This window comes from Opisthocomus hoazin, chromosome 10 (genome assembly GCF_030867145.1).
Source record: "Opisthocomus hoazin isolate bOpiHoa1 chromosome 10, bOpiHoa1.hap1, whole genome shotgun sequence".
NCBI classification, from domain to species: domain Eukaryota; kingdom Metazoa; phylum Chordata; class Aves; order Opisthocomiformes; family Opisthocomidae; genus Opisthocomus; species Opisthocomus hoazin.
The window spans coordinates 11,120,315-11,147,997 of NC_134423.1; the positions used below are offsets into that span (position 1 = coordinate 11,120,315).

The 27,683-nt window shown below is 41.4% G+C and overlaps 1 protein-coding gene across 2 annotated transcripts in view; it reads right to left on the reverse strand.

The window, feature by feature from the left end:
• SCAPER (S-phase cyclin A associated protein in the ER) overlaps window positions 1-27,683 on the reverse strand; it is a 175,535-nt gene that overhangs the window by 49,293 nt on the left and 98,559 nt on the right. For both annotated transcript variants that reach the window (XM_075431781.1, XM_075431780.1), the window contains exons 23-24: window positions 26,407-26,530; window positions 6,523-6,638 (exon numbers count right to left, since the gene is read on the reverse strand). In XM_075431781.1, coding sequence (XP_075287896.1) covers window positions 6,523-6,638; window positions 26,407-26,530 — 240 coding nt within the window. The remainder of the gene's footprint in view (window positions 1-6,522; window positions 6,639-26,406; window positions 26,531-27,683) is intronic.

Below are 27,683 nucleotides of genomic sequence, written 5' to 3' on the forward strand. Positions count from 1 at the left end.
TGGATTGTCTTTTCTCCAGCTGGAGAAATAATTATGAATTTTAAAAAGTATCATTACCTCGCTTGGTTTGATCTGTAAAAAACATAAAGAATGTTTATACCCTTCCTTTGCTAATATTCTCAGTATCACCGTATTACCAGTTACATTAATTTTACTGTGCTGGTAATTAATTTTACTCTGCTGCCTAACTAAATTTCAATCTGCAGTTCACATGATATGAAAACAATATTAAATCATAATTTATTGATCACAGGCAGGTTAATTTTCACCTACTTCACCTAATTTTTACCCACAACGATGACACCTACACAAAATTCAGGCAGCATGCTTCGTGTGCGTTTTCTGAAACCTGCCTTGCAACAGGATGCTCTTTTCCTATCCTGACTATATAAAGGTTTTTATTTATTTCTTGATCATATAAAGGTATTCATTTCACTTCCCTCAGTAATGCTGAAAAAAAATTTATTTTGGCATCTACTCTTACTTTTTATGGAAGATTATTCCCCTGTGTAGGTGTGTTTATAGGGGGAGAGGGAGAGAGAGAGAGATTAAAATGTATTGGTAGTTTCTATTTTCAGTTGAGAAGAAAATGCTTTAAATCAGCATCTGTCATTTTATCAGCTATTTTAAAATAAAGATTAATTCTATTTAGATATAAACATTATAATTTACCCAAAGCGTCAAATATTAACTCGGTAGGATAACTTCCAATTTTGACAGCATTTTAGAGTTTCTGAGGTGATTTAGTTAATTCACCGCAATAGTTTTTTGATATATGGGATTCCTAATTCCTAAGAGGACCATTTATTTTCCATTCGGAAACACAAAACCTTCCCACTTTATACACAGAACAAATTCCACGGTAATAATGCATCATGCTTCTGTATTTCCCAACTGAATCTCACGTCAGAAGTACTCGCATTTTCAGAGACTCAAATAATGCATTTGAAAAGGTGGTGTGAGCAAATGGATGTCAAATTAATTTTTCACAACAATAAAGAGGGTTCTTTTAATTGATAGCACAAGCCTGCTAACTACAGTTCGTCTAAACACATTCTAATCACGGCATGCTCGGAACTATGATTCAGTTCCACAATTTTTTTTTCATTCCCAATTGGAAGTGTCAGCACAGAAGCCGTCCCCAGGTGGTTCACAGTGTTAAATGGCAGATTAAAGACAGCACCACTAATTTCTTTACTTTAATCTTATTAAGGGAACAACAGCTGTCAACTGTCACCATTTCTGCCCAAGGCCTCCGAGACAAGCACGGGGCTGTGCATGTTGAGCCAGAACTTTATTTACCCACAAGTCTAACTCTCTGGGATGAAAAACTCTGTACATTTCTTACTATTTTTTTCCCCCGTTGGAAGCTCTAACTGCTCTTAATTCCAAAATTTTTATCTCAAGAGATATCAAAATCAGCTGCAATAGTCAAGTAGGAGCCTCACACAAAGCAGCTGTTTACTGATAAGTGATGTTGCACTAAACTTTGTCTTACACCCGCAAAGCAGCTTTAAAGCCACGTTAGACAGCATGGATACTCAAAGCATGGAGTAAGTCCACCCTCTGGTGTAAGGATTTCCTCTAGACTAAATCCAGTGATAAAAACACTCGTTCTGGTACACAAACTTTGATCCAAAAAAGAAATCTGTCTTTGAACTGAACAAAAATACGCATCTGTATGTTCTATTTATTTTACACAAGTAGAAAGAAATAATCAACATCTTCCAGCTAGATATCAACAGTTCACGTGTATGTATGTGATTTTCTTGCGTGCTAGCACATCTTCACTTTCCTCGATTTGCCTAATATAATCAAGCTGACAAACTGCAACTTTTATTCAAAATACTGAGGCAGCAACAATATCCAACCACGCAAAACTAATCCGCTGCAGCATACCAGGACACAGCTGAGAACTCACAGCTTTTGCTTTATAACAATTAGGGCATCACCAATGTATATTAATTAACCTGTTTCAGGTGTAAAGCTTTTCAACGTTACTTTCAAGACTATAAATGAATGTATTTTGATTATCAGTGAAGAAAATAACCCAAAAAGCTCAATTTGGTAATGAAATGATACAAAACTAAACATTATCAAATTTAGGATGTGTCAATTCAGTAGTGAACGGCTCTTTTTTACCAGTTTGAATATCATGCAGCACTCCGATAGGGAAAGTGATCGGTATTGGTATTTAGAAGCTGAGTTCAAAAGTAGTGGGAGATGAGCTGTTACTGAAAAACTGTGCACCTAATTGCTGTGGAGTGGAACGTTAAAGACCCACCAAGGTAAGAATATGGATTGAAACCAAAAATAAATAAAAAAGTGATTTTAAGGTAAAACCACCAATTTTAACTCTTGAAGATTACACAGGCCTTTATACTTCACTCACAGAGTCTATTACATCATCAGAAACCCTCAAAGACTCACAATCAATTACTATTTTGTCTGTATTTTACATGATTTAAGGATGTCCAATTAAAAAAAAAAAAGGGGCTTCAGCTGAAATCTAGTCACAATTAATAGAGAAAAGACAAAACTCAGCATCAGTTCTCCCTCAAGACACTTCCAAAATCAGACTGAGTTTCATCCCGAAATGTTACTGTACTTACGAATGAACCATCGCGTGACAAGTGCCAATCAAACCATGAATCTACCCCAACACTTACAGGTGCGACAAAATTTGAAAGTCTCCTACAGAAATTCTTCAGTCCCTGGCTTACCAGTTGTTTCACTGGAGATGTGGCTCTCAATCGCAAAGTTTTGTAACAGTTCAGAGAGCTCCCTTCAACAACAAAATGTGTTCCGAGGGCAATATCGCTTTGTTCTGGAGCTCCGAGCGCTCAAAACCCAGCCCTGAGGCAGACACGAGAACACCGCCCGGGAAGGGACAGATGCTGCAGGCTTCAGATGCTGAACCTGTACAGAGCTCATTCTCTCCAGAGCATCTTTATGGCCTTGCACCAACTGCTAGTTCTCAGTGAATGTTTCTCTAGTGGGAATAACCTTACAAGAAAATAAGAAAGCTTGTTTTGCATTTTACTTAAAAGAATTTGTGAACAATCCTATGGAACTGCATGAACAGTAGCCGCAGCTTAAGAAATGTATGCTCATAAAACCAAGTAAAAATCACACAGACAAGCTACAACACCAGTTCTCAGCTCAAGATAGTTCTTACTGAAAAGAGTTGTTTGTATAGATGCCATCCGTAATATTCTGTGGGCACTATTTGCTGCTTTTTACAGATATAATTATAGTTTGAGGTTTTTTGCCCTGATAATATTTGCTTTAAATAAATGATGCAAGAAATTGTATGAATAGAGAAGTTACCTTCTAATGAAACTGACTTTAATCATGTCTCAACTTGTAACAGAAGTCCTCCTTTGTTCCTTACACAACTACTGCCAATTTCTATTTAAAAGTGCTGGTCACCTAAGGAACTCGAAGTATGTCACAAACGTTAATTAAACCAACCCCACAAACCTCATTTGCTAGCAGGCTGGTCACAGTTTGCAAGGCCAGTAACACGCCGCAGCACAGAGTGGCTCAACGAGCTGCCCACAGCAAACAGGCCAGGCAACACGGGGGTGAGCGGATCTTCTAGTCTCGATCTTCAGTCATTAAATAGTTTTGCTGAGCAGCTCCCATTTACTTATCAGCAGAAGCCCAAGAAAAATACCGTAGAAGTCTAAAAACCCTTGAAATTCTGCTGGATGTGTCTTATGTTGTGGAGAACAGAACAAATTCAGGAAAATCAGAAAATGCTACTTTCAGAAATCACACAGTTGGACACTAATTTGTACGTTAACACCAATAATAAAGCCTACTATAATCCACTGCTTTCTCTTTCCTTTTTCAGTGATTTATTTGAAGGGGAGAAAAACCGCCCCAACACCGAATGTATCATCTGCCTCATAAACGTCACATCTTTTTCACAGCATTTGCTGACCTACTGGTCCAGCTACGAATCTGGACGGCAGTACAAAACAACGGGCATACTGTTAAATCTTTTGATAATAAAGCTTTATCTTGTAGACACAGGATTAAAGTTCTGAGCCGCACCATACTGCCAGGATTTTGGAGAAAGAGAGATGTGGATAATAGCCCATGTAATCTCCTCACCTACTTGTGAATAGCTTATCCTCATCGCAAAACAACAGACAAATTCTCAGTTTGAGATGACTACAAATGGTTAAACATTGCCAGAGCACACAATCTATCTGAAGTACAGAAGTATCCTTTAGAAAAACATATTTGGCTAGGGGAAGACTGGAGGGCAATTCATAAAAGGTCTTAATTCAACTTCTTTCCACAGGGCTTTGCTTTGTCTTTAAAGAGAGAAAACTGCTGGTTCGCTAGATTAAAAGTTTAAGAAGTCAGGATGTAAATTATATTTGCACTAAAGAAAAATAATTTCAAACTCATTTCAAAAATTAAATGAGGAGAAACGTGATATAAAATTTCTGCATTTAAAGAACTAAACAGATTCTATGATTATCCTCTGGTTTTGAAACTCTCTCAAATGTTCTGAATGTAAAGCAACACATTTGAAGAATTTCTTTAAAGGCGACCATACTAACACGCGTTCACGTGGCTTCTCTACCCCAGCCCCGGCTGTGCCTGTTCCAAATTGCTCACAGAAAGCGGCACCCTCCAGAGCAGGCGCTCACGCTCGACAGCCGCGTTGCAGCTTTTCCCCAAAGATGTTCTCTGCTCTATCACAGCAAGACGCCGACAGAGCAGGCTCTGCACCACGTGCCGCAGCCCCATGCTCCCGGTGAGGCAGCCAGCAGACTCGAGGCTCCGTGGGTTAGACTCCAGCAGTTAGACTCTCGCAGAGAAAAACTGCAAGAGCAGTTAGCTTTGGAAAGCGAGATCCTGTGTTAAATCACAAGCAACCTGCTGCAAAACTTCCAAACTACCCTACTCTCCGATGCCTACAAACTGGAGACTGCACTTTGCTGTACAGCTGAATGAAACGCTGTGCCAGCAGTGTCATTAAGCTCTTCAGTAGATTTTATTAACGTACAAAGCTGCCAGGATAGTTTAAATTAATTTCTTTTCTGCCTTGATATTTCTATTGGAATACAGATGGTTGAAAACTTGCATTAATAAAACAATGTTTAAAGAATTTTGGAAAGGTTATAAGAATTTCTTCCCTCTGAGGGTGATGGAGCACTGGAACAGGCTGCCCAGGGAGGTTGTGGAGTCTCCTTCTCTGGAGATATTCCAGACCCGCCTGGACAAGGTCCTGTGCAGTCTGCTGTAGGTGACCCTGCTTCGGCAGGAGGGTTGGACTAGATGACCCACAGAGGGCCCTTCCAACCCCTAACATTCTGTAATTCTGTGTAAAGGCTGCCGAAGTGAGAATATTCCTAAAAAGAAAGAACAAAAATTGAAGCTGTACAGAAGATGCACATTCTAAGATTTTAAAGGTAAACTTAAGGTAAGCTTTAGTGGCGACACAGTGCAGCCCTTTCCCTTGCAAAGCCTACCGCACATTGACGAGGATAAATTAGAGCCTCTGCAAGTTAACGAGCCCAAAGGCTGCTGCTGAGCTGCTCACCACAGGACCAGCTCAGGACTGCTCATCAGTGGAGCTGGCTGGACTTGCAGCAAGTGCATTCTGCACGACTTGGCGGGAAGGCAAGAATTTTATTCTCTCTGAAGAGCAAACTCAAGACATTAAACGCAGGTTTTTTCCCTTGGTGTTCTTTCCTAGCACTTCACACCTGTCCCATAACGTATTAAAGGACAGTTTTAATCCAGACCCACACAAGGTAGCATTTGAATTCAAAATCATTACAATGCTAAAAAATACCTACAAATGATGACAATGGTACACAACAGTATATTCCTGGGCTTGGTTCCTCGTGTACTAAAGGTGTGCCTAGCTCTGCTCTAAAAGCACATATGTGCCTTTGAATGGATAAAAATTACAGTCAGAGATTAGGGGAAAAAGCATGCTTTTAAGTTACCAGTTTTTGCAGGCTTTCTGTTTAGTCACCACCTTTTCTGGGGGGCTTAGACATTTAAGTCCTTCTATTCTTACATGCTATAAAGAGGAATTCCTCTAATCCACAAGAATTTTGACTTACCTGTTTGTAGAAGTCCTTTCAACCAGCAGTATCTTACAACTGTTTCATTTTAAAAGCAGGCAGGCTCCAGTGAATTACAACCCCTAAAAAAATTCCCCCACTTCCCACAGGAGATCTTTACAGACTAACTTCAAAAGATATGTATCTCCTCCTTCTGCTTCATACAGTTTGCTCTTTTCTCATTTTGTACAATCAGGGGTAATGCTGCTCAAATATATCATAGCTAGAAATAACATCACCAAGTTAGAAAACCAGAGGTTGAGTGGAAACATCTTTCACCTTCCACGGCAGCGTAGAGTTATGGCACAATTTTTTAACTTGAAGTTCAATATTGGACTATGAGGAGACAAAGCAGTGAAGCAGCAGATGTGAAATAAATATTCTAGTGATTCTAAGTGGCAAACGAAGGACCGATCATACTTACTTAAAAGGAATCCGTGAAACCGCGTTGAGATTGGTGGGAGAAGTCACCGCCTGCAGAACATTTTCCAGGGCAGTCAGTCCTCCTGCAGCCCGAAATGCTATTTGATCTGCTGTGTTCTAGACAAACAGAGAACCAACAGAAATTAAAGAAATTCCTATGTAAAATATACGCCCGATAGAAAATTGTCCTGAGTTTCATCAATGTAGAAAATCCTTAATACATATATTCATCATGATTAACACCTTTGAAAAACAGCATTTCACTGCCAGTGCACCGGGAACAGCATTCTTTAGAGCAGGAGTTGAAATTCCCAGGTGCGATTTTTCCTGAAGATTGTATACACATATCAAATACTACACAGGTACTACAGCTGAAGATCGTATTTTCTGTACTGACATACTGTTATAGGGGTTTTAATAAACCTAATCTTTACCTGTTGCTGTTACCTCTGCAGCTATACTTCATTGCTTTGTATATGATTTACTGAATATAGACAACCTCTAGACGGGTACTTGTTTTTTACAGACTTCTCCAGAACGAGACAACTTCCAGGCTTGTTCCCTCGTGTGTTCATTGGATGCACAAAACAGCTGAGGCAGATGACTTCAAAACGTGACTACCACCATTATGGTGATGATCCCTGGTTACACATTCACAGAACGTGGACCCCGTAAGCTCAGTTGCGGATCTGGAAGAAAGCCTGACAGTGCCACCACTCAGCTGGCTTATTTTAGCCTTCATCTCAGGAAGACAGAAACGTTGCCTGACAGACGCTGTTGAGTGTACAACTTGGTCAGCTGTTCTGTCTTCTCAAATTAATCGCTTGGAGTTTAAGAATCAGGTTAAAAATCTAGATGTGATTTTTGGTAGTGCTTCAGTTATGGGAAGCTACAGGGGTGAAGTCTGAAGATGTCACCTGGACAACTGGTGCAGTTCATCTCTTTGGCAGCTCCTACTTACTACCTGCCCTAGGTCCTTTGCTTGCAGCTTACTCAAAACGTAGCAGAATGAATAAATATTTTTAGCTTTGAGGTACGACATTTGCATCCAGCTTGTTTTGCATTTGTTATGCTATGCTGTTGGTTATAAATGGAAAGATTCAATTTAACTAGTCTGGTACGTGTTCCTAGCTGTCTAGATTAGCTTTCCTTTCTTCTAAGCGGCCTCTTTGAACTTCCACTTAGCAGAATTTAACACTTAAATACAATTTTACCATCATTCTTACAGCTTGCAAATGTCTGAGTTTTTGCTGGAGCAGGTCCCAGATTTTAGAACTGACCCACGCCCTCTGCCTTTCCTGCAAAATTGGTTTTATCTCCTACTGTTTAAAATAAAGCAAGCAAGACCTTTTTCTTCTGTAACTTTGTATTTCATCATCTTAATTTTGTCCATGATGAGGATATTCTAGTTTATAAGAAATATTTTTTTCCCCCATTGCTGCAAGCATTTGGCTTGCGAGAAGAAATGGGAAGCTCTATAAATACAATCATTATTAGTCCATAAAAAATGTATCATACTATAATGGAAAAATACATATACACACTGTGCAACAGGAAAAGATCCTAGTGACTCTGGCAATAAAATCTTTCTCTGAACAATTAGAACTGTAATTGATTAGAAGGGAAATATTTTCCCTGTGAGAATTTGACATTAATATGTAAACACAAAAGTACCTATCTTACTCTTTTTTTAAACTCATGCAACTTTCTCTCCATTAAGTTTCTTTCAAGCAAACAGTTATATCTATTTAAATGAGTTGTTCAAAGCTCCAGAAAACCTGTTCAAACAGGGAAGTCAGACATTGAAAAAGAAACCGTTTTCCCCAATTCATACGACCTGCATGTAGATTTTTAGGCAGCCAAAAGGTTTACCTTTGAAGGCATAACTAGCCTCAAGTGAACAGGAATCTGTGTGCCAACTCACCAAGCAGTTAAGGCAATCAGCCACTGATTTCCTACAGGCCAACTGATCAATGTAATGCCTAGCAGTCGATTTTAGTCCAGTTAGCCCACTATGCATGCCTTAACTGCAGAGTTATTTTTGAGTTCACTCCTGTATTCCTCCTTTAGCTCCTCTCCCTCCCTGTCAACTCAGCCAGACACCAGGCTACCCCAGCAGCAGCCTCCTGAAGCAACCCTCGGCTGGGGACCCCGACGGCACACAGCACAGCAGCTGCCCACCCAGCCCGCGCGGGGTGAAGCCGCAGCAAGCACCGCTCCCTGCAGCGCTGTTCCAGGAGGAGAGACAATCGAACAGCAGAGGAACAGCCCTGCCACAAATCGCCTCGTATCATCGGGGCACCTCGGCTAACGGCCGCAGTTCCCAAACCTTCTCCCCACTGCCCTGGTGCTACAGAGCGGGTCAGCACACCCCAGCGCCCGGGACCCTTCTAACGGGTCCCTTCTCCCTTCACCTTAAACTTCACAAGTGTAAAGAGAGATTTCGTTATTTCAAGCAGGCGCTTTCCTCGGTAGTCGACGTACACACGCAGCCAGTGTAGCTAACTGCGCACGAGGATTTCTGCAGACAACTCGCACATCGGCGTCACAGCACACAGACTAGACAGACATTTCCGTGACGCTGCTGATTTCTTTGCTACGGCCTTATTTGTTAGCGCTACTCCAGTTTTAAACATGCCAAGCACTTCCCACTTCTCACTCTCCCTGTTTCTCATGGGAGATTATGCCACAACCTATTAACTCTCACAGCCAAGAAGTCTTTCCTGTCATTTAGACCAAATATGCCCTTTCTCTATTTCATCCCATTACTCTGAGTTATATCCTGTTTTATTGCCCTCGTTTTGTTTCTCCCCTTAGTGATTACTTCATTCTTGAAAACGTACACTGTCACATTTTCCTACTTCGGCTTGTTTCTCAACTCTGTATATTCATTCATGCTAAAGCCATCCTCCTCTTTTATTTTTTTCATGTAAACTTCTCTCATCTGTGATTTTTTTCCAGAACTCCTCTTTTCTCCATAAATACCTCATAATGAAGTGTGTGGAAAGGAACATCTTCCCCCCCCGCCAAATCAGTCACCAGAGCCACACTGAAAGTAGCTACAATATTTCTGCAAAGAGATCCTCATGTATCTGTTTAAAAAGAATATTAATCTTTTGAAGCTATTTGATTTCCTACATGTTCTCCTTCCACTTCAATCTGGAGCATCACTTCTTTTCAGCATCACTTCTGTAAAGTCAGACTTTTTTCAAAGAGCCTGTTTCATTTTTGTCTAATACTTTGCTAAAATACAAGTATACTTTGCAAAATACAAATTTACATTTTAAAGAACTTCCTTTACTGATACATGTTCTATCAAACAAAAGTGAGTTTGTAATTTCTCCAGCTTTATATGATTTAGCTTTATGTCCTATTATTCTCCTCTCTAGATTACTCATAAAAACTAATCATCATTTCACAGAATCCCAGCATCGTGGGGGTTGGCAGGGACCTCTGTGGGTCACCCAGTCCAACCCCCTGCCGAAGCAGGGTCACCCAGACCAGGCTGCACAGGACTGCGTCCAGGTGGTTCTTCAATATCTCCAGAGAAGGAGACTCCACAACCTCCCTGGGCAGCCTGGGCCAGGGCTCCGTCACCCTCAGAGTGAAGAAGTTCTTTCTCGTGTTCAGCTGGAACTTCCTCTGCTTCAGTTTGTGCCCGTTGCCCCTTGTCCTGTCGCTGGGCACCACTGAAAAGAGTCTGGCCCTGTCCTCCTGACACTCACCCTGCAGATATTTGTAGGCATTTCTAAGGTCCCCTCTCAGCCTTCTCTTCTTCAGGCTGAACAAGCCCAGCTCCCTCAGCCTCCCCTCGTAGGAGAGATGCTCCAGTCCCCTCATCATCCTCAGAGCCCTCCGCTGGACTCTCTCCAGTAGCTCCTCATCTTTCTTGAACTGGGGAGCCCAGAACTGGACACAGTACTCCAGATGGGACCTCACTAGGACAGAGTAGAGGAGAACCTCCCTCAACCTGCTGGCCACACTCCTCTTAATGCACCCCAGGTTCCCATTGGCCTTCCTGGCAACAAGGGCATACCAGGGCACACTGGTGCTTAGCCATCAGGGAAACAAATCCCTAACGATGTGCATGGAAAAGAGAGGGGAAAAAACCTTAAATAAAAGAAACAAACCAGCAGCAAAGTTGGGAGAGATACATGAGCACAGTATTTGTTCACTGGGCTTACAAAGATCTATAAAACTGCCACGTAGGGATTAGGAATACACTACTTTTGGCATGATATTCAGTACATTTATCTCCAAGCATTCTTTCAAGACGGAGAACTCCACGAGCTTCTAACCCCCTTACTAAAAGGCAATGTTGATTACTGCAGTAACTGCTGGTACACGCTGCCTGTGAACGGCCGTGGCCCCAGGCAACGTCCTGCTATCGAGAATCCCAGGTTCAGACACTGCTCCTTGAGCTTGGCCTTGGGTCAGCGGGGGTCATGGGAACCGAGGGGAGAACGTGCCCTACCCACAAAGGAGCAGAAGGGGCACTTCAATATTGCGTTACTGATGTTTTCAGCGTGAATACTGTGCAGCTGTGGTACCAGAGGAAACAGTGAGAAAAGGAATGGTGCGCAGGCCATTCCCTCAGCTATCCACAATATGAGACCTCGTATTGATGAGCTGAGTATAAAGAACAAACAGAATTAAATCTCCCCAATGCTGACAAATATTGTCTGAAGTATAGCAGGCAAACAATACCAAATTATTTTAAAATATGTCTGAATTAATTCAGAGGCGATTTTCAAATTTTGAAGTATTTATGTAGTCATCTAAAGAAATCTTTCTCAAAGCATTAACACATTGGAGCATGCCATCTTATCCAATTTGTCTTTCTTTCTAAAATTAACCTCTATCCTTCAAAATATGACCCAAACTCTGTTAAACTCTGTTAATTTCTGTGGCGCTAAAGCTTTACACTAGCTGATACAAATTGAAATGTATTAGAAATTCAAAAGAAGACCGAGGCATATAAGTTATTCAAAGTCTTCCTCACATAATATTCTTCTTTTAAATTGGTCCCCGTTTGAACGGGTGTCGGAATGAAAGAACCATTCAGGTAACCATGACTTTTACTCTGGTAGCACCCAAGGCACAGGGCAGACCAGGCGCCATGCGAGTACGAAAAATGGCAGATCCTGTAGGGAGTAAATATTAGATCCCTATTTGAAAAGAGCATAAACCAGTATGGCACATGTCTGCTGCTTGAAAGAATCCTCCAGACTTCTAATGGGCTCCCAAATTACTTAGCTGGATGCTTATGAAAACCATTTCATAATTTCACTATAGAAACTGTTCTTTCAGCGGCTGCATATTTAGATTGGGAAGGTTATCCAGCCAAGGCAACTGATATAACAGGGTTCATGTTTGTTGAACAAAAGAAAACGCTTCTGGTTTTCAAACGGTATGTGAAAATTTGGCTTGCTTACACGTATTTTCAGAAATTCACAACTACTTCAAATAACATTTGTAAACAATTTGGTGTTTAACCACAAAAGGATTTCAAAGCTCTGATGCTACCTGGTCACGCAGGAGAGCAGGGAGAAATGAACATGTGGGCAAAAAATGATTGTTACTGCCATCTACGCGTTTCTTAACAGAGACAGGAGGTGGCTCATCCACCTTGGGGATGCCACCTAGATGTGTCTTAACCACTACAAAACCAACATCAGACACAGTTTTCAGAACAGCACCTGCAGCATTCAAAACCAATACAAGAAAAAACCCTTCTGTCTTCTTCCTTCCTCACCAGTCTGTAGCACTGCGAAATACGGTGGTCTTGTCAGTGCAGGAGGAAAGCCAACACAGCTGACGTGATATGAAGTATGTATCCTTAATCTTCAGACCATTATAAACTTGTTACTTTGAGCACACGGCAACTAATTTCAGCAAAAGAGTGCATGAATCAAGTAACTTTAGCAGAGAATGTGTGTACACTAATGCACGCGTGGCAAAGTAAACAGAAATCACAATAAATTAAACTAATCATGTAACTGCTTTATGGATTAATTATGAATTAAACATTTTAAGAAACTTGAAATTAATCCTTTTCTTTAAAATTATGACAAACAATCAAGAAAGCTCCCTGCACACTGGGCAAGTGCAGCTGACTTCTTTACCTACCTGTTACAACACCTTGACGGATTTGAATTCCCCTTCTCTGCCCTAGGGCTTGAGTGACAGCTGACTAATAGGATTACAGGCTCCGTTCCAATAATACAGCTTAGCTACATGCCAGCAAAAAATGACAGCCTAAACCTGAATTACATGGCCTGGGAATCCATCCAATTATTAACTAAAGTAACTGTTATTACCTAACCTAATCAAAGGAGAAGCAGCTGTTAATCTTTGGTGGCCTGCAGTGCAGTAGCGGTCAGACTGGATGAACTGTCTTTGTACTTGACTCCTCTACAGACAATAATTATGTCCTTTGTGATCACGAAGGAAGGGCTTCCTAACCTTTCAGACAGAGGCGGCAGATGGGGAACAACTGGCCGTGTGTTCATTAACAAGATAGGGTGGATTTCATCAGGGCTTGGCATCTGTGGCACCTTCAGCAGCACCACTTACCCGATGATGCGAGTATGGCTGGCAAATTCAAAAACTAGCAGACTAAATAGGAAGCTCAAAATAATGTTTTAATCTCATTATCTGACATTTGGCACAGAGAAATACAGCTAAAAAAATTGATTTACAGATATGCCTCATCATACCTAACACGGTCAGCAAAGAAATGCATGAAAAGGCCAGCTGACCTGTGCTGTTACCTTGCTGGGTTTTGTTTCCCTCATTACGGCAGTCGGAGAATATAAACGCTGTGCTTCTCAAATAAAACCACATCAGGGGAAAAACCCCTGATTTATTTATACAAGTCAGCAGGTAACACCAAGTAACTCAGAGTGAAATAAAGGGAACATCCACTTGCAACAGCTTTCGGTTTCCACACACGACACTCCAGGACAGGGGCGAGACCAAACCCGCAGTCCTGCGCTGCCGCTCCCCTTTCCGCAGGACATTTGGCAAACTGGAAGATTTGCAAGACAGAAGACACGAGGTCAGAGAAATTGGCCTCCTCACGAGACACGACAGAAGTACAGTTTAGCTTATGCTGGGGAAAGTAAAAATACGATGGGATCACAATGTGGAAGTACTTGAATGAGGAGGGGAAGATTTCTGATAACGCACAGCAAGCGCTAACACTTGGAAGCTGAAACTGGATGAGTTCAGGTAAGAATAAAATGATTTTTTTTAATGCCAAGAGTAATTAATGACGAGCATAATATACTTAGGATATAGTCGACTCTCAATCATTTGAAGTTTTTAAATCAAACCTGATTATCTCCTAGAAAAATATGATCCTAGTTAAATCATAATTTATTAATTTGGTGCAAGAGTTATTGGGTGAAATCCAATGTCCTGGACCAAAGTACTCACTTCCATACATTTCTCCTGTTAAAGTATTATTATTAGTTGATAAGGAGAGCAGAACCAGAAATAACGCAGAGCTTTAACAGCTGAAATGATCTGATGCCAGCTTTACCATCTCTGTTCTACGTAACTTTAGCACCTCACACTTTGACTATCTGAGATCTTTTTGAATTAACTTAAATACTCTGGTGTAAACCCTCCCTCAAAGCCAATCCTCCACAACCAATAGTTTTATGTATATTAAAAAAGAGTATTATCCTTCATCAGCCCAAAGAAGGCCTTCTGCTCATCCTGCCCACTATGTCCAAATAAGCAGTGGATCTGGAAAGCCTCTTCCAACAGGCCTCAGGAACTAAAACCGTTCAGAAGAAAGTATTTCTGAAGGAAACCCAAATACTCTGAAACATTCTGACTTCTGTTCCTGAAAGAACACTCTGAACTCGGGCAACTCTATTCTACGCTTGTTAGACTGTACACTGAAGGAAGAAATAATAACTAATTAGTAAAATATCGTTGAAATCCACCTTAAGAATTTTCTCCTTTCCTTTTATCTAGTGTTTGAAGATTCTATCTAAAACGCCAGGGGCTAAGAAATGCAGTTCAAAGCTGCCTTAGAAAAACAAACCAGACAACTGAATCCTGGGCGGGCTCCTTTTTTTTTTTCTTTTGCCCCCCCCCAATAAATACACAAGTATCTCTACATGCACATGCAAAAATCACAGATATGTCTGTGATTGTAGCAGATCTACACTTTGATTAGTCCTCCAGACATTAAATTTTACACAGTGAAAAGCACGGTAGAGTATATGAAAATAATATTTTCTACTTAAACAGACAATTTTGTTCCCTGTAATACTTCTCTCTAGTAAAATTAGTATTACAGTAACACCCTGTTCCATCTGAAAACGTCAAAGTGGTATTCAAACATGGGTGACTTCACCCACAGTAGAATTTCAAGCACTGAATATCAACGGGAAACCAGTTGCGGGTTAAACACAAGCCAGCCCTGGCTCAGCAGCCTGTGTACACCATTGGGGCGGGTGTTCCTTCATTCAGGACCAACCTAGCAGGTACGTGGAGCAACTCCTCCCTCGCCCACTGCTTACCTGCTACAGCACCCAAGCTCTTGAGGTAATGCTATGCAAGGCCACAGAAAGGAGGGCTTGAGAAATGCTGCTTTGCATCTTCTCCCGCAAAGCAAAGTGCAAATTCTGAAGCCTTCAGGCTGGTTCTGCCACCTTACAGAGCTGCCAAGGCAGCTCCCCTGGTCTCTGTGTTTACACTCCATCCAGACTAATCTCTGTGGCTCCGTCTCGGTGAGGACCCGGACCCAGCATCTCCCCAGCTGCTGAGACGGCAGGCAGGCAACCGTGCCTTGTCTCGCAGAAGATACTTCACTCCCCGCACCACGTTCAGTACATGCACGCTCTGGTGTAGAGCTTGGCCTCTAGCATCTAAGACTTCAGATAATACCATTTTTTTCACTTGAATAGCTCAGGTGTACTAACTGCAACTTCACAAATCTTATATTTAGTATAAAGGAAGTTGATTAAGTACAACAAAGAAGAATTAATGAAAAAGGCAGTATCTGATACATCACTCAGATGCAACAATAAAAATGAGGCTTACATTATTTTTTAATTAAACAAAAAATAAAAAAAGAGGATGCATTCACTACTGTACTCTCTGCAAGTACATTATTGACAAGCAACTTAAAATTGGTCCAGGCCTAGGGACAACGCCACTCCTGGGAAATGGATTCTTAAGTCTGCCCTGCAAACACAAAATGTCACGTGCTCATACACTTAATTTCTGTCTGCACACATTATATATTTTATTTATTCTTCTGTTTCCAAACTTCTGCCCATATTGTAAGGTAAACCATATTAGATAGGGCTCCTTACTTAATCACTGTATTATCTCACTGACTTAGACGAACCTCATTTACACAATCTCCTTCCAAGTTCTGCAGTGTCTTTTCACTGCTACAGTAGAATCACAGTGAGGCACTCTGTTAACCCTTCTGCTGACCAGGACAGGCCCCTCACAATCCCCTTTGTGAAGTTCCAAGAATCAGTGAAAGCTATAAAGGAAAGACAGGCAAACCAGGAATCCCACATTACCTGGTCAACTGCTTTCACTCGTGCTAAGCAGCAAAACAGCAAACCGCCACTCTTGCTTGGAAAAATAAGAATTGTCCTTATATTGTGACAGACAGCACTGAGCATTGCAGCACTTGTGCTTACTAAAAAGAAATGTTTATTCGCAAATAACAGGGCATCTAGTAAATGCATCAATTACAGGAGGAAAGCAAGGATGAAGGTTTAAGTCTCTAAAACCAGGAACAACTACTCCTAGATGTCCACGGATGGCTCCATTAGCTAAGGCCAATTCGACTTCTTGTGATTAATCTCATACACAGAAGTTCCCAAAGAAGTATCTAGAAAGCATGACTACGTGATCGTGTCCTGTTCTCTCTCAGCAGTTTACTGGACAAGAAATCACCCAGTGAGTAGGCAAGTTACAGATCTCTTGCACCACTGACTCTTAAAGCCCCATGGCTGATACTTCACTATTGCAAGCTTTCAGGCACCAGAAAGCAGCACTGATTTCAGCTGAACTTACACTACGTAAACCAGCGCAATCAAGCAAAACTACAGATATTAAAATTCTATGGGAGAAGACATATAGAGAGGGACCGATGGTTGCTCAAAGACCTGCAGTGCAGTAAAAAGTACTTGAACCCTAAAGAAAGCTTTCACACGGATTGCCTTGGGTGCTCCTGTAACCTCTGGGACTGTTTGCCCATTACCCCACCACCAGGACAGCAACAGGCAGTGAACACCGTGCGTCTGTGAAGTACTGCAAACATGAGGACAGCCAACAGAGACCTCTTGGGGATGTGTTCTCAAGTCAGAAGTGATGGTCTCAAATCAGACGCAGAATTTTAAAAACACTTTAAAGAAAATGTGTGTATAAATATAATACCATCAGACTAAATGAAATAATAACTTCATTTCTTTAGAAACTATACTAATCACTACTTTATCACGATCTCTAAACTATCATCTGCTCATTAGCAGAAATGTGCCTGTGTAGGGCATTTTCTCATCGCTGAGAAATCAGTGCCTGAACTTTAATGATATTAAAACATATCTCTTGTCTTGTAAATGCTTAGTGAAGAAACTTTGCATACCTTGGACTGTGTATCTATCCATTATTTCCATTCTGATACAATGTATTAGTTCTAAACTGACACAGCAGGGAAAAAGCCTGATCTGACAGCAAAAGGCCACATATCATAGAGTGCAGCCTCAGTGCCCTCGGAGCTGACATTTAACCGCACCCCACAGAACCAGAGATCAGCACAGCCCTTTTCAGCTACACACGCTGTGCACAGTAAATTAACCTCCAAACAATCTCAGAGTAAGTACACTGCAGAGCTTATCTGCGAACCAAACTTGCCTTTTAATACCATTTCCAGCAAACAAGGTAAAAAATAGTCTGTGGCTGACCTCTAGTAACAAGTTGCTATTTATATGTTCATCTTGAGAAAAGGGTTAATCCACAGATTACAGAAACTCTGGGCAAACGAATTATTGACGATCCAAAGCTGCCTGGTCCTACTCGCAACCCACACCACTCGTCCCTGCTGACTGCCTCCTGGCAGGGCTGGGGGCTGGCTGCTGGGCAGAAAACGCCGTCCGAAGAGCTCCTCTCTGAACTCACAGCCACCGTGCTACTGCTACCAAACCCACTGTCGCAGCCCAGCAGATCAGGCGATGTTTCTACTACTAGGAGCAGTTTGGATCATATGTGATTAAGATGGTAGATACAGTACCACACGCTATACTCCACGCTTCGAACACTGCTGAGCCTTCTCCGAACCATGTCTTAGTGGCACCGTGCATCGCTGGCACCCAGTGCTGAACACGTACACATTAAAATCCCTACTCTCCCAGTTAAAGGGGTTAAAGAAGTGAATTAATTTTGAGAAGGGTTATTTCCATGTCAGATTTTCCATCAATTCTACCTGCGTCATCAGTTCCCGAGTTCATGCTCTGAACTCAGGCAGCTACAGACTAGATTAACACTTGCAAGAAAGGAAGCATAAATACAGAATTCCCTGCGATACATTCTGTGTTAGCAAAATTATTACATTTTTGTTGGTAAAATACAGAGTTCCAAGGGCCTGAATTCTAGTTTTATCTGACAAAATGAATTTATTTTTAAGTTTTGCAATTCAACATACTTCATAAAGTTTGGATTTTGACTTTAAATCATTTGTTAACTGTTATAATTCAGCTTTGCATTTGATTAATAACTTCCCTTTGCATGACATCACTGTAGCTCTGGAACTGGCTACTGCAGGAGTATCCAAAGTTTAAAAAATGATGGATGGATTAAAATATCAATCCATTCTTTGTATAGAAATACATCACATGTTTAGCTAAAATGAAGCTTGAAGATATAACTTCTGCTTATCTATAGAGTAACAAGAGTAGCACCTACTTCATAAACAACAAAATCCCAAAATGCTGATGAAAGCAGTGTTAAGATAGCGAGTGAGTCTCTGCTTAATTTTTCAAAAGCTTTGGCCACAAAAAGCCCACTGCCCAATATAAAAGAAGGCTTTTTGGTGTAAACCAACACACCGTATATCAAACTCTTCACAGGGTTAAGAGCCAAAAGACATGTACCACATAGATAACAGAAAGGCGGCAGGTCGCAACGCGACAGCATTGATGCCTCTGCGGGGTCCCACCACACTGCTGCAAGGGCGTGGGGCTGCCGTGGGACGCGTGGGCCTTTGCTGGCTCCTTTCCACCCGCAGCTGTCAGCTCGTCTCACCGGCTGGAGGCCAGCCCTGCCGCTGGTCCCAAGGCACCCCTGCCACCGCCGCCAAGCCCAATGGGCACCAAAACCAGGAGACATGCTCCTGTAAGAAGCTCGGTAGGAAAAGAAGTTGTGGAATTTCTGAGCAGATTGGCACATGAAGTGCTGCCGAACTGGCTTAACCTGGTATCAGAAAGAAGAAGGCGTGCTCCGATAGGAGTACTCGAGCTGAACACAACTGGGGCCTGTTTGTCTGACACAAAAATCAACAATATTTTAAAGTCTGTTTTGAACACAGCCATAACTAAACACAGGACTCTGAGAAGCACCATGCAAATTAATTTAGCTGGTAATGCCTTTGACCTTAGAAATCATATCAGTATTAATGAAATTAAAATCTTCCGTAAGCATTTTTCTTCCAAAATAAACTTGACTTCTGAATAGATTTATTACTTCTAAGGATTCACAGGCCGTGTTGTTTCTGCCAGTAGTGTCCTCTAGTGGGGAAATGGGAGATATCAAGTAAACAAGAAAACAGCAGTGGGCTGCAGCAGCACAGAACTCGCCCTGTCAAGGAAAATACAAACATCTCTCAATCCCAAATGTGCCTATAAAGGTTTTGCATCGTGATCAAGCTTTTCATTACTATAATGATGCTTAAACATAAATGTTAAATAACTTTTAGAAGCTTCAGTCAGACAGAAATGAATCGGGTGTGAGGCTATACACATCATCGGTTGGGTAATGTGCCTGTGTGTGTATGCATGTATACACTAAGATCCCAAAATACAGACAATGTGGCTGTAATTTGGGTAAAGCCACTAGTCCATGACTTAGGTAAAGAGTAATTTTCACCCTTTCTCAGACATAATGCCCTATGATGCTTTTTCTGATTCAGTAAGAGGGTGACAGATAAGCCAACATCTCCTGTGATGTCTCCAGCCCTCACTCCAGCCATGTATCAGCCTTCATGCTGGGTTTCTCCTAGAGATGCAGATATCCATAACACTTAACTGGTGACTGCAGCTTGCCTACAGAAGCAACGTATTCTATTCACAACTCCCAAGCTCATCTATTACTGTCTTCCTCTCTCCATCTCTTCCTTTCCCTACATAAAAGCCAAACAGAATAGTTGGGGGGGGGATCATAAGAGGTTTTTTAGGCCCACAGATTTTTGCCACTGTCTTATTCTCAGCTGACCCTTCGATGTTCCAAATACAAGAAATACGAATTTTGAAAAGATTACTGAACCATTGCTCCACGTGCTAACACTCTTGCTTTCTTCAGTGATACTGATCTTCCTTGCCCCTAAGGAATCTAGCAGATTAACAGAACCAAGCTAAATCTGGATCAATTGTTTTTAGCCAAAATTTAGGTTCAAAACTTGCTGCTTCTAATTCACACTTTAGAGTTTTCTTCAATTACGAAATAAAAGCCATAAACTTCAAGCTATGGCCTGTGTGCTTTAAAGCTAGTCTGATTTTTCCAATGATATAATCTAGCGTAAAATACACTATTTATGTCACTCTTTCTTAGCTTATGAATTCAAACTTCCTTCAAAAGTTTGATATCAAATTACAGTATCTTGTCTAATCCTCATTCAAAGCAATAATGCAGTTCAAATATAATCAACAGCAAGTTACGAAAACCTTAAAGATGCATTACTGCCTTTCAGCTGGTCCAGAATTCTATTCTTCTGAAAAATCAAATCGAGCCACTATATTCAGGGTCTTCCAGTTCTCTCTTTGATGGCTACACCACCCTGCTGCCCTAGAAACACACAGCTACCCAGGTGCTCCAGCCAGCTGCACAAATTTTTTGCAGCACCAAAATAAAACACGTAGGAGTTTGGCAATCACAACTCCCACTGTATTCTTAAATATACTTATAAATAATAACACTGAGTATTTAGAGCATAGAGTACTTGCTTTTGAAATCTATTTTGTCTGTATATACATGTCATGCATATATTTATATACATGTACACACACACATACACACATGGAGAAATCTTAAATCTCCATAGAGACTTGAAGAAATTTATCATGAACAGTGAAAAAGCTTACACGTGTTCCATTTACCATTGCTTTTGTTCCATACCTTAAGTTCTACAGCAGTTTTTAATTCTATTGTTTTGGGTTCTGACAATTCAGTCTGTATTACTGGGGGGGGCGGCGGGAATCGGGAGCAGCCAGCTAGGCAATTCCGCGTGCCTTCCCAAAAAACGCCTACCAATCTCCACACTGGCTACGGTCACCATACCCCACCGGCCTGAGAGTTTAGAGAGTAAAACGTAAATACCGGGCCTGACTGTGTTGTTAAAGCCAGCCGCTTCTGACAGTCTTTACAATGGGATAAACACTGTCTGTCTACAGTCCCCGCATATTTGAAAGCTACGACAAACATTTTACTGAAATGTAAATAACTGACATCATGACTGCTGAAGCAGGAGGCTGAAAAATCTATGTAAAATAATCACAAAACCAAAAACATTGCCTGACACAAAACAAACCATTAATGGTCACTGAGAGAGCATGTTTCAGAGGTCATAGGCATTGGGATCCTTTTCAAAAAAAAGTATTAAAACACTGCAGTCAACTAATAGCTCAGATTCACACATCTTTTCAGTTACAAAACCACACCTTTTCTAAGGAAGTGTATTTTTTTCCCCCTGAAATCTGTTTCCAGTAAGAATACTACTCTGAATGAGCAATAAAAATAAGTATCTTGAAACTCAGCCTACTGAAAAGCAGCTAATTCTAGATTTGTATGAAGAGAGCTGGTAAGTAACTATAAGCACCATGGCCCAATATATTTAAAGCCTCCTCTTCTATTCTTCTGGTTCCATTTTACTTCCACAACTTAGTTTGTGCTCACTATTATTTACCGAGATTTTTACAGCACCTAGAGAGGGATACTTTGAGCTACCCTGAAAACTGTAAAACTCATAGTCAGTTTTATGAACATCAGAACCAGGGAAATCTTGTTTGTTAGTGCTTTGTGCCGTGCCAGGGACGTGTGAAATTCACCTGTGATATCTGCTTGCTTGGGACATTCTCGAACTTCCATCCTTCCCCTGTGGCTGTAACCCTCGCCTCAGGAGTGCATCTCAAAGATCTTCTCTAGCAAATCACTTAGTTAAAGGAATCTTACAACCTGTGTTGTGATGAAGACCTTTTTCAAATGAGTGGTCTGATGAGAAACATCGTGTAAAAGTAATTCTGGTTAAGCAGATGGACTGTTGCACTTGGATTCCAAAAACCATGAGGTTCCCTCACAATCACATTGAACCTCTGTGTCACACCCCCAGTTAGAAGGATGGGAGACATGTTAAGGGCCTGTCTGGATGTCAGATGTGAGTATTGTACAGATTTAACTAAAGTGATTTAACTGCAGTGCTTTAGCTGCAGCTGAGCGAGGTGAAAAGGCCACTGCCCTCAGCTGCTTGTCACCGTCCTCACTGAAGGCAGCATCCTGCCACGTTCCTCAGAGTAACACCGATAGCCACCTCTGCCTAGCCCAGACCTATTGAAATCACCTAGAATAAACATTTAAAAGCAGGACTTCTAAAACCCAGACCCTCAAAAAAGCCCCAGAAACAAATTTTAGGAAGCACTTCAGGGAAGCGATGTTCTGTCAGGAGGTCTAAGGCTGACCATCTGAGGGGCAGCAGCCTCTGACCCAGGTCAGGTTCACAGCCTGAGAAAAGCGTGTACTTCAATCAGTGTAACAGCTAATGTCTATGCAGTAGAAAATGGCTTTGGTTTTTTAATCAGTAAATCTCACCTCTGTACATTGAGGGAAATAAATGATGTAAGCATAAGTAACTTAAAACGGTACCTGCAGTCACACTGATAGGATACACAGCTTTAAACCTGCTCGTTTCTGAATGTGTGCCCTCTCACAGGATGTTTCTGCATGAGCGCTCGAGTTAAACTTCAGCAGTTAATCCGGGATCCCTTGCACATCCGAAACACACTGCTGCCCTTGCTAACGGATGTGTAAAATCAGCCCCATCACAGAATGAACGTGTCTAAAATCAAAAGAACTGTGGCAGAAAAACTGGTTAAGCCCTGCAGTTTCAAACATCAGCTCTGCCTTCTTTAAGAGGGCAGAGGAGTTTTTCTTCCAGCATCAAAGACCCATTCACAGGAGATCTTAAACTAAGCATTATCAGATCTTATTAAGAGCTTGAGGAGTCCCATACGACAATCTGCCAACATCAGGCCAGGGCTTTTGGTAATATTTGCATGCATTTTGCTCTTGTGTCTGTGTGTTTGGTTTTTTAATATACTTTTAAACAAAGCAGAGGCGAAAGTGAACACAACTTCCTTCCAGGATTTCTGCCAGAAAGGATGACAGACTACATGCAAAGCCCAGGGACTGCCTTCCAATAACCTAGACCACACCCAAACCAGCACCCCAGCAGCACCCGCTGCAGACGCATCTTAGGGACAGCGTACCAGGCGTACACAGCACCATCCGGCTTCGTACCTCCTGCTCCCTGTCACCAGCAGGAGCAAGGACACATGACCTGAGGGTCCAAATCTATTTAAAACCAGAATGACACTGTGGTTTATGTCTTCATAGCACCTTTTGCATTTATTTAATTAAAATAAATGTGAACCACAGGCTGTAAGCAATTAACGGCCATACTCCTTGTCAGACTCTCAAAATCCGCACTTCAACTCGCTTACTTGCAAATACTTTTCTGGCATAGAGTGCAATACTTCTAGCAGTTGTAGAGCTTCACGCAAGCAAGCCAGTGTGGAGATACCAAAAAGTCTCTGGATATCTAACAACCACCTGAAGCAAAGCAAAGCAACTCCTCTTTCACTTATTAGCACTCAAATCATGCACTGGATTCAAAGTGAAAGCTGCAGATCTTGCTGCGTTGCACAGGAACCGGCAGCAGCCTATGAATTCTGTGTTAATGAGCAGCAGGTAAGGTGCTACAATAAACACAGACATGAATTAAAAAGCACACAGTGGTTAAGATGTATCTTTGCCTGAGAGACAGACTTCTCAAATCTGAGTATCTGGAGGATATGTCAATATAAAAACCTTTCAGTTCACGTTTAACAAAATCTTCTTGCTACATCAGTGAAACCACTCGGCCCCAAGTGCAGAATCTGCTTACGTCCAGCAGACCTGCATGAAAAACAAAAGAAAGTTTGACCACAATAATCATGCAGGCATGCCGCATCCTAGAATGTTCTCACATCATAGAAGAAGCTCAGAAGTGAGAAAAAGTCTTATCACTTACTATGAAAGACAACAGATGAAGACTAAGTCCAAAAAGGAATTGTTAGTCTGATTCGACTCTACCTGAAGGCAAAACCCAGTGAGACAGGGCTGCCAGTCTTTCATATGGAGCTTTTTTGTGATTCAAGTGTGCATGAAGAATATACCCCCATCCTTTAATGCTGTATGAGTACAGTCACAGAATTTCTAATGAACTGAATAACCCTTCCTTCTGTTGAGAAATTTTGTGGTATTTATTTTTCTTATTTACTTTAACCAACAGCAGCTCAGCATTTTATCTCCTGGTTTGTAAAAACAAATCTTTATTTCCCTGGTGAAACTGTACAAACACAATTCTCAGTCAGTGTAAACTATTAACAAAAGAAAAAGCCGATGTTTCACTGTATGGCTGGAAAGAGGGTTCTTTGGTTCAATTTTATTTTCTAGTACCTTTGCAAGACTTCTTCTGAGCCTGAAGAATTTCTAGTAAGGGGCAAGGATCTATTGTAGTGAACTCTGTCCTCCCTCAGGGCAATTCTTTATTCAACCCAGGCCATTAGCAAGGGTAAATCAATGTTATCAGCTCACACACACTGACAGCTTGTGTGGTTCCCACTCCCTCATTTCCCCCCCCCACATTATGGTGTATTTTTCTGCTCTCCAGGGAAATTCAATTAACAGTGTCAGTCTCCTCCTCTCAGTCGATGACTGACACCATCAAGATTCTTTTCACCGCCCATCGACATGTAAGATGTGTCTGCTGATTTCTTGACTTGAAAGTTAACAAGAGAATTACTATACACTTCTATAAATGACTATGTACGATCTCTGCCGTAAACACAGTGACAGCTATTGAAATCAATCTTTCCTGACCTTATTGATTAGGACACTCAGATATAGTAATACTTCTCCAGTGGCAGAGTTCAAAGTCATGTTTTGGGGGGTAGAAACCCCTACTCAACAACAAAACAATGCATGCTTATTAATACTGTCAAGTTTATCTTTCAGTTCCCCACTGCAGACTCAACAAGCAGCAGAATATTACGAGCAATTAATGATTAACATTTAGTTGCAATTCATGTCTCATTTAAAAAAAATCTCAGAAGACATCTACTGATGAGAGGCTGGATACACCACCACTTTCCAATAACAGTTTCCAATAATTATTTAGAGAACTTTCAAGACAGATACATCTTTTTATAGGCGTCATGCAACAATGTGATTTCTATATTTTGAAATAAATAGTTATTGAAAAATTCACTTGTTAACACAAACACTGAAAAAGTTGAAAAGGCCACAACTCTTTTGCAAGCGTGATTAAGCTCAATCAGCAGCTCAAAGTAACTAGCAGAATGCACGGCAGAACCCTATGTACCCCAGGCAGTGTTCAGTATTTAAAAGTATATTCTATCAGCAGTTGTGTTCCACATCGACTAAGCTCTGAAAACCATCAAGCAAAGCTCTCATCTTCACAGACACCAACTCTGAACCACAGTGATGCAACTCCTTCCTCAAATTTCATTAATTTGGTTTCTCTGAGAACTAATTTTCTTGATTTCTTGATTACAGATATGAAAGTGAAGTATTTTGTAATAGAGCGAGCACAGAACATAATGCTCCAGCTGAAAACTCAAATACCATGGTCCTAATGGAGCAAACACACACAAGAAACAAAGCACTGTGGCAGCAGACTGACCACAATGAAACAGTAAAAGAGATGCAAACGCTATGCTATCAATTAAAAAATCCCAACATTTACCATAAAACAAAACATGCCTTACAAAAGAGAGCACTCTAAAAAAATTCAGAACTATCGCATATGTATGCACATCATACCTTCACCCTCCATCAACGACCTACCCAAAAAGCACAGGCCTTGTTGTACTCTGAGAAAACCGAACAGATCCGCGTTCCCTCAAAACTCAGCCACAGCAGCGCAATATGGCAGCTGTGACAGCAAAGCTGGCTCCAATTCTTTCCTCTGCTCTCTGCTAACTGTTTTGGCCCCTTATTGCAGAAGCTGTTTGTGGGTACGCACTATAAACTAGACGACTGAAACGGCCCAGGTTAGAAACAATCCTAACGAAAACAGACTGGAAGTACAGCTTGTCATCCTCCAGCTGATCTAGCATCAGCCAAGTGTGTTTTCAGCACTTCTGCAGAACTGTCTCTGTAAAATCTGATGTCTACATAGAAGTATCCACTGCTGCAATCACCACAGAAAACTGCAATTAATAGCCGACACTGCTTGTTACACAGAGGTCATGAATTCAGCAATACGTTTTAAACATTCTCAAATCCAAACTGACGATATCAGAGGGCACCACAGTTTACAGGTTAACCATAAGTTAAATAGTAACAGGCACAATACCTCTTTTTCCAGAATACGAGAAATCTCTCCTAACGTCCTGTCCAGAGCAGAAACCTTGTTCCCCAAGGAACAGCTATCCTGCATTTGGAGGTGCTTCAAAAGGTCTTTCGCTAATCGCTGTAACCTTCAACATTAAACAGAAAACAAAGAGCAGTTAAAGCAGACTCACCTGACCACACAGATTTTCATCTTTGGAATAAAACTCTACTAACTAAATTTCAATAAAGCAATCATGAAAATCTGTGTAAAAGATTATTATCACCTATACTGAACAGCATGTAAATTAGGCAACAAAGCAAGGAGATGGAGTCAGCTCGGAGTGCCTGCGACACCGCACTAGTTACTCTGTCAGGGAAATGGCACAGAAATAGTGCGAACAGTACAGCCACAAAGGTGCTTCTTCATTAGCTCCATGTTTGTTTCTGTTGCTGTTCCATAGAGTGAATTTTCCCATTCTCCCGCCACAGTTTATCCTGCTAATTTTTGTCATCTTCATTTTCAAGGTGGTTTCATCCTTCTTTTCTTCCGTCATTCAATCCTTCCCGCCCACTACTCCGAGTAGCTCGCTCTTGAGATGAGTAAGGGAAACAGAACAGCAGACTACTTTGCTAATTTCTTATAGGCATTGTAAAAGAACTAGCTCTTTAAGGTTATCTGAGTAAGTGAAAAGCAGTGACTTTGCAGACTACCTGAGAAAGGGCATTCTATTAATGAGGGTCAGTAATGAAGCCAAACTGCAGAGGTGGGAGAGATGTAGACAGACTTGGGTTAGGATTCATTTCAATTTTACACATCTATGACTGGGCTATTCAGCTGTGCTCTCCTGCTAGGCAGCAAGGAGAAATACGCAGTTCCACGGCACCACTCCTCTCATCCTACGGTCTAAAATAAAGCAGTCCAAACACACTCATAGTTTATCCTTCCTTGCCTTGAATGTGAAGTCAGTAACTAGCTCAGATGTAGACTTCTACACCTGTAGATGTCTTAAGGCAGGTGACACAAGAGTCCCTGAACTGGAGACAGAGAAGTGGGGAGGAGGCATCATTCAGCACTTGCCACGTATGTGTCAACCATGGCCTTAGCATCTGCTGCTGGCTGCTTGCTGCCAGTGACAGGCTCAGTGGCTGGCGGGCCTTTGGTTTCATCTATTAAGCAGTTTGTACTGAAAGGGGGACGAAGCTGATAACCAAGCAAGATGAGAGGGAGAAATACCCTTGTGACTAGAAGCAAACATAGCTCTACAGGAAGGAAAAGAGAGCGGAAGGGTCAATGCTTAT